Below are 7,980 nucleotides of genomic sequence, written 5' to 3' on the forward strand. Positions count from 1 at the left end.
AGACCAAAGCCTAAGGCTTCTCAACCCGTACTCCAATCTGACGTTGTGTTAGCTCGGACAAGCTAATACCAGAACAACAAGGCAGTTTCACAAAACATTCGCTTTATTTATCTTATATAATATCTGGTTTACAATACACAAAATATTATACAAGTGGTGGCATGCCAAGAAAGCGAAAGTACATACTTATAGTCTGAAAGCGTCTTAAGCAAAAAGATGCAAATCTACACCAGCCAGCCTAGCCTCCCGCGCTTTCTACAAGCTCACTACTGGTCACCTGAAAACAACAACGAGTGAGGAGTGAGTAATCTAGCATTACTCAGCGAGTTACAATCCCCCACTAACAAATACAACCCCTCGCTATCCCACCCCAAACAATCTAAAGCGAGAGGTTCACCTAACAACACAATTTAATAACAATGAGCAATATTCGAAATACGCAGCGGTAAACCATAGCAAGATAACTAGCATTACGCTAATTACTAGCTTATCACCAAACTCAAACTCGATTTAAACCAGGGTTTAACAACCCAAAACACGATATAATTTATATAATAAACTCGGGCCCTGGTGACGTTACGTTCCTCCTTCACTATCGGCAATATCCTATCTCCCTACCACAAAGGCCAGAAGAAGGAACTTTCAACCGACCGCGGCCCACTGTCCTTCGGGTCACCGCGCGACAGCCCACAGTCCTTCGGGTCACTGTCCCATTACACCGTCGTGTAATACTCAGCCATAGTACATGACACCGTTCGTCTGAGTCTTCCCGATCCAGCGAATAAGGGGTTTCCTTGAACCCGCCGGGTACGAGGTCTGAAGGAACACTAACTCACCCCAATATGCCTAGCATTGTGGGTTACACAAATGCTATCGGCCAATATACGATTAATACTAAACCCGGTAAAAATAACACAAGGTTTCAAGTAATAATCACAACACAATCAACCACATTCCAGAATCTAGCATAAAGACTAATTCCAGAATACCTAACTATCCACAACTTAGCGATGTCATCTAAGCACTCGCTAACTAACCAATCAACCTAACCATTAGCATGCTACTACGGTTCTCAAGCAATAACTAAGCATGCTATCAACTTAATCAACATAACCTCAATTATTAACTACTCAAACCGTTACTCAGTTAGACCTGGCCTCCTGCCATGATCCAACTTCCAAGTAACGGGACCCTGCATAAAAACAACTCAGCAATCAATTGATTATAACTCACTGTTTTTGGTTGACCGTGGCCTTGACCCCAAACCCGACTTCTGTGATCCGAACCCTTTCCCGACCTTCACAAGTAGACCCACGTCTGGACTGATCTTCACTTGAACTTGTCTCCACTAGAACTGATCTCTCTTCACTTGAACAGAATCTTCTCCAAGTGCTGACTCAAAATCGGCAGAGTAACTGTTCTCGAAAACTGCCTAAATCGCTCGAAAACTATCGAAACTCGATCTTTCTTTCTTTGCTTTCTCTTTATGTTTTGAAGTAGTTTTGATGTGTTCTGGATGAGTTGAAATGAGAGGGGTTCGTGGCCTATTTATAGGAATCATCAACCAATCAGGAACAAGCCGTGTGGCAGCCCGTGTGTCGCTTCGCATGGCTCCGGACGCATGCGTGGCGGCACCTCGTGCTCCACTTGTCCTTCAGCATGGCCTGCTCACATGCAAGGTGACACCACGCCCTCTACCTGTCTGGATGCATGGCCTGATCACATGCAAGCTGACACCACATCCTCCACATGTCTGGCCGCATGGCCCGGTCGCATGCATCGCGACACCTCGTGCTTTGCCGTTCCACCTCGTGCTCCACATGGCTGGCTGCATGCCTCAGTCTCATGCAGGATGACACACCCACGTCCAGATGGCCTGCTGCATGACTGAAGTGCATGCAGGTCGACACCCCATCTCACACATGGCTGGCTGCATGCTTCGGTCGCATGCATCGCAACACCTCGTGCTTGGCCGTTCCACCTCGTGTTCCACATGTCTACTTGTATGTAAATGTTGCATGTACTGCAACACCTCCTGCTTCCCTTGACACACACACTGTCAAGAGCCTGCCACCACGTCCTGAACACATACACATCAAGCCACCTCGAGCTTCTCGGTCGATTCGGCCGATTTCGGCCTTTCCGGTGAATTTTCGTCCCGCGATCAATCCCAAATATTTTTATACGTCCGTTCTGATGGCCTGAGTATTTTTAATTAACCCTACTGGGACTCTGATCTTGAGGAAAAATATTTACCGAGCTTTTGGCTTCTTCGAAAAATTTCGTAATACCGAAATTTAGGTTTTTCGCCAATTTCCGGTCTTCCTGTTGTGCTTCCAAAAGTGTCTTGCTTCAACATCATTTGAATCAATCTGCTACATTGTCTAACCATTGTCCAGTTGCATACTTGACTCATGGTTCAGACAAGAACAATATGATCATCCGCGACTAGATCATCCAAAAGATACTCGACCATTTTTTTTTTTTTTTTTTTTTAAGGGTTTCTACATTCTTCCCCCGTTAATAGAATTCGTCCTCGAATTCTAAGGCTCTGAGGGGCCTCCTTCTTCCATTACAACGTCCTCTCGGAAAAACTCCGGGTGATCGGTTTTAAATCTCGCTTCATCCTCCCAAGTAACATGAATCCTGTTTTGTCTTCCCCAGAACACTTGTACTTCAGCAATCTCACGATTTTTGAGCTTCCGAATACGCCGTTCTCCTAATCTGATTGGTCCTTCCGGATACGTAAGGTTTGTCTCCAACTCCTCGATTCTCTCGGGCTCAACAGTACTTGGATCCCGTATATGTTTCCGAAGCATGGAAACATGGAATACTGGATGTAGATGCATATCTGCTGGCAGATCCAATCGGTAAGCTACCTCACAAATTTTCCCGATGATCTTGTACGGACCAATGAACCTGACCGCAAGTTTCCCGAGCTTGCCAAATCTGTCCTTCCCTTTCTGTGCAGTAACCTTCAAATAGACCCAATCTCCTAACTTAAAAGTTACTTCTCTTCTTGACTGGTCTGCGTACTTCTTCTGACGGTCCTGAGCCTTCTTCATGTTGGCCTGAATCGTCTCCAGTTTAATCATGGTCTCCTGAACAATAGGTGACCCAAACATTCTTCTTTCGCCCACTTCCGTCCAACACATAGGCGTCTTGCATGGCCTTCCGTATAATGCTTCATAAGGTGACATCCCTATGCTCGAATGATGACTGTTGTTATACGAGAACTCAACCAACGGTAAATGCTTCTCCCAAGTTCCTGCCCAATCGAGAATACACATCCGCAGCATGTCCTCGATGGTCCGAATGGTCCTTTCCGTTTGGCCATCTGTTTCTGGATGGAACGCCGTGCTTCTGTACAGTTTAGTTCCCAAGGCTTCTTGCAGTGCTTCCCAGAATGATGCCGTGAACCATGGATCGCGATCTGAGACGATGTCTGAGGGTACACCATGTAACTTCACGATTTTGTCGATGTACATCTCGGCCAAAACTTCAACTTTATCAGTGTCCCGCATAGGCAACAAGTGTGTGACCTTGGTTAACCTATCCACAATCACCCATATCGAGTTGTTCGATCTACCTGGAGCAGTAGGTAATCCGGTGATGAAATCCATGGAAATAGAGTCCCATTTCCATTGAGGTATCGGAAGACTCTGCAACAATCCTCCTGGAACTTGATGTTCCACCTTGACTTGTTGACAAGTTGCACACTGAGCAACCCATTGTGCTACTGACCTCTTCATGCCCGGCCAATGATAGTATCTTCTCACGTCTCGGTACATCTTCGAACTTCCAGGATGGATACTAAGTAAAGAATGATGTGCGATCCTTAGTATCTCATCTCTCAGCCCTTGTCCTTTAGGAACCGTGATCCTCCCATTAATTAACAAGGTTCCATCCTCCGCCAAGTAGTATCCCGCATTATTTGGCCCGGCTTGTCCTTTGAGTTCTTCAGCAATCTTCAGTAACTTCTCATCCTTAAGTTGTTCTTCTCGAATTCTCTGAATCAAGCTGGCCTGATTCACCGCTTGAAGTCCCAATGGCTCGCTTGTCTGCCCTCCAAAACGACCAACTTCACTTGTTTCAACTCCTGGTTCAATAGCTCCACTTCTTTCTCTAAATCTGCGTCCAACTTTCTTCGACTTAAGGCGTCCGCAACAACATTCGCTTTACCAGGATGGTAGCGAATCCGTATGTCGTAGTCTGCCACAAACTCCATCCACCTACGCTGGCGCAGGTTGAGATCTGGCTGAGTGAAGAGGTATTTAAGACTTTGATGGTCCGTGTATACCTCCACTTCTTCTCCATACAAGTAAGATCTCCAAATTCGCAAAGCGAACACCACGGCCGCTAACTCCAAGTCATGTGTACTGTAGTTATCCTCATGCTTCCGTAGTTGTCGCGAAGCATATGCAATGACTCGCCCATCTTGCATAAGAACACAACCTAACCCAACGCGTGAAGCATCCGTGTAAACCGTGTAAGGTTTACCTTGCTCAGGCAAAGCTAACACAGGTGCGGTCGTGAGAGCTTCCTTCAACTTCTTGAATGCCTTCTCGGTTTCTTCCACCCATAAGAAAGGAACTCCTTTACCGGTAAGTTTAGTTAAAGGCTTTGCAATGGAGGAAAAGTCCTTAACAAACTTCCGATAATAGCCCGCAAGTCCGAGAAAACTCCTCACTTCTGTCACAGTGGTAGGTCGAGGCCATTCTCGTATGGCTTGGACCTTTTCTGGATCAGCAGCCACGCCCTCTCCTGATACTATGTGACCCAGAAATCCTATCTCTCTCTTCCAAAACGATCACTTGCTGGACTTGGCAAATAGCTTCTGATTCCGTAACCTCTCCATAACCAGTCTCAGATGCTCTTTGTGCTCTTCCTTACTTCTCGAGTACACCAGGATGTCGTCAATGAAAATGATCACGAACTTATCAAGGTAGTCGTGAAACACTTCATTCATCAAGCGCATGAAAGCCGCAGGTGCGTTCGTGAGACCAAAGGGCATAACTACAAACTCGTACTGCCCATACCTCGTCCGAAACGCCGTCTTCATAATATCTGACTTGGCAATAGGAATTTGGTGATACCCTGATGCCAAATCAATCTTCGAAAACCAACTAGCTCCCTTTAGTTGGTCTAACAACTCGTCTATCCTCGGAAGAGGATACTTATCTTTTATCGTGATGTTGTTGATACCACGATAATCGATACACAACCTCATGCTTCGTCCTTCTTCTTCACAAATAACACAGGAGCTCCCCAAGGTGAAGAGCTCGACCGGATGAATCCCTTTTCCAATAGATCTTCCAATTGTTTCTTTAGCTCGGCCAACTCCGCAGGTGCCATCCGATATGGTGCCTTAGCTATAGGTTTTGCTTCAGGCTCCAAAGTAATGGTAAAGGGATTACTCCGAGGTGGAGGTAATTCCTTTAGTGGTGCAAAGATATCCTCAAATTCTTGGACCACTTCTATGTCTTCGACCTTAACTTTATCATTAGTGGCTCCTCCACTAACCGATAAGGTCACCAAATATACTTCCCCGTCTTGAAACAAATCTTGTACTCTCATCGCTGCTACCAAAGACACGGTCATACTAGGACTGATTCCATAGTATACCATCTCTGGTTGTTTACCTCTGCCGAACAACAACCTTCCCTTTCCACAGTCGATTTGAACTCCGTAGCTCGATAACCAATCCATTCCAAGGATTACCTCGTACCCTTTCAAAGGCACGACTAATAGATCTGCCACAAACTCTTTGCCTTGAATGACCAATGGAACATTCTTGATACACTGATTTGCTTGAAGGGTTCGGTCTGCGGGGGTCAAGACAGCCACATCTATCATGTCAACCACAAAACAATCACAAAACCGGGCAGCTACTTCAGGGGTCACAAAACTATGTGTTGCCCCCGAGTCGAACAATACATGTGTGGGTTTACCAGCAACATGTATGGTTCCTGCCACAGTAACCCAATCAACAATATCTCAATCACAAAAACTAATCAAAATTCTCACAACCATCAATCATCATCCTAAATTTCTAAACGCGCAACCTAGCGATCAAGCAATCTATAACTAACCAGCATACTAACTAGATTCCAGCAACTAAATTTCCATTCAATAAAAAGAAGAGGTTAAGCACCCACAATACCTGTGATGGGACCGCTTGACGGTCCTGCATTGTCTGGGTTTTCTACACCTAAGGCATAAACTCTACCTCCTAGGTTTTGCTTCTTTGGTGCTGGCTCAATAGCTGGACGGCTAGGAGGAGCTCGGATTGCGAGAGGGGTCGCAGGGATTGGCTTGTTTGGACATGACGATGCATAATGGCCCTTCATACCGCAAGAGAAACAAGTAACATCTTCCATCCTTATAGATGAATAACCCTGCTGGTTACTCCGTTGTCTGTTGGGACAAAACTTAGAAATATGTCCCGGTTGATCACATATGTAACACACCACAGTGTTACCACGATTGTTGGCTTGGCCTCCAAATCCTCGCCCTTTTCCTTTGTAAGATCTTGGACCCTTGTTGAAATTTGGCCTTTCTCCTTGGCTAAACTTGGTGTGTCCACCAGAATGTGGTAAGGTCTTCCTTTCAGCCTCCAATACAGTTTCAACATTAACAGCTTTTTCCACTAGCTCAGATAAGCTGCTAAAGTTGCTTCCAGCTAAACGACTTCCAAGCTCCGGCTTCAATCCGTACATAAAGTTACGGATCATAGTTGCTTCATCTTCACGCCCATCAAAGACATGTCGCCTCAACCTTGTGAACTCAGATTCGTAACTCCTCACTGGCCTATCTCCTTGAACAAGGTTCATGAACTGGCGCTCCAATCGATGCTTTGCTTCTGGAGGAAAGTATTTCCTCTCAAACTCTCCCTTGAACGACTCCCATGATGTGATGTTGTGTCCACGCTGTCTGTCTATGCTGTCCCACCATCCTGTGGCGTCGCCTTCCAAGTAGTACACAGCGATCTTCTTCTTATACTCCTCCGGGCACTCCATGGCTTCAAAATTCTTCTCCATCATAGTAATCCACTTGTCGGCCTCAATAGGATCGGATCCTCCTTTGAACTTGTAGGATCCAATGTTCTTCATGGTAGATAATAGCTTGGAAACTTCAGGGGGTTGAGTACGCCTGCCTTGGTTACCAAGTGCCTCGGTCATCACGTCATGTAAAAGCTTAAGGTGTTTTCGGTTCCATGATCTTGTGGTCTTTCGGTGGCACGGTTCTGATCTGGCCTTGGGTTTGATTGAGCGGATTGATCATGTTGATGTCTCTGGTCCCAATTATGACTTGGGCCAATACTCGCCATACTGTCTTCTCTCACTCTAGTCATGTTACCGTAAACAGGAAAAGATCTTGTTCTCTGCAGAGGGCTCCTATCGTGTCCAAACATCTCACTAATGCCATTTCCATTATCCTGATCTGATCTGTGACCCAATCCTCCGCCTGTCCAATCCATACCCTCTCCCCATATCCGACCTCGTCCATCATCACCTGTCCCGCGATTAGCCATCTGCACACAATAAAAAGGGTAAGTCATATTCCTACCACGGGAAGCGGCTGGTTTCCTAATCATCTTTTTGCGACTCCTTTGACTCGATAAACCGTTAAAAAAAGCACTTGTGTCACGCATGGACGAAACCATGCTCTGATACCACCTCTGTAACACCCCCAAACCGTTCTAGGCATAGGTCAAACCACCGGCCAACAATCAAACAAGAACATGACCGACGGCCCGACCGTCTACCAAGGCTCAGGAGCGCTACAAGACGGGTTAACGGGCAATCCAGCCAAAGTTACAAAAAGTGTGCAATTCGTAACTAGGCCAGGCCGCCCACTAACACGTCCCGTCAGACAAAGCCTAAGGCTTCTCAACCCGTACTCCAATCTGACGTTGTGTTAGCTCGGACAAGCTAATACCAGAACAACAGGCAGTTCACAAAACATTCGCTTTTTATC

The 7,980-nt window shown here is 46.0% G+C and overlaps 1 protein-coding gene across 1 annotated transcript; it reads right to left on the reverse strand.

Annotated features, from left to right (window-relative positions):
• Positions 1 to 1,303: 1,303 nt before the first annotated feature.
• LOC117129882 lies at positions 1,304 to 7,181 on the reverse strand. The gene is made up of 3 exons (XM_033283098.1): positions 6,482 to 7,181; positions 5,643 to 5,849; positions 1,304 to 4,099 (listed from the first exon to the last, which is right to left on the reverse strand). Exons 1-3 carry the CDS (start codon positions 7,179 to 7,181, stop codon positions 2,544 to 2,546), a joined length of 2,463 nt encoding a protein of 820 aa, XP_033138989.1. The 3' UTR covers positions 1,304 to 2,543.
• Between the last annotated feature and the right edge of the window lie 799 nt (positions 7,182 to 7,980).

This window comes from Brassica rapa, unplaced genomic scaffold, assembly GCF_000309985.2.
Source record: "Brassica rapa cultivar Chiifu-401-42 unplaced genomic scaffold, CAAS_Brap_v3.01 Scaffold0219, whole genome shotgun sequence".
NCBI lineage: Eukaryota > Viridiplantae > Streptophyta > Magnoliopsida > Brassicales > Brassicaceae > Brassica > Brassica rapa.

Excerpts from the sequence above, each read along its gene's own strand:
- LOC117129882 (XM_033283098.1), bottom strand. The coding sequence starts at position 7,181 with ATGACCGAGGCACTTGGTAACCAAGGCAGGCGTACTCAACCCCCTGAA. Across the intron at positions 5,850-6,481 it reads AGGCCAAGCCAACAATCGTG|ATGTGGCTGTCTTGACCCCC; the intron begins GTAACACTGTGG and ends TTGACATGATAG. Across the intron at positions 4,100-5,642 it reads AAGGTTGTTGTTCGGCAGAG|GAGTTGAAACAAGTGAAGTT; the intron begins GTAAACAACCAG and ends CTATTGAACCAG.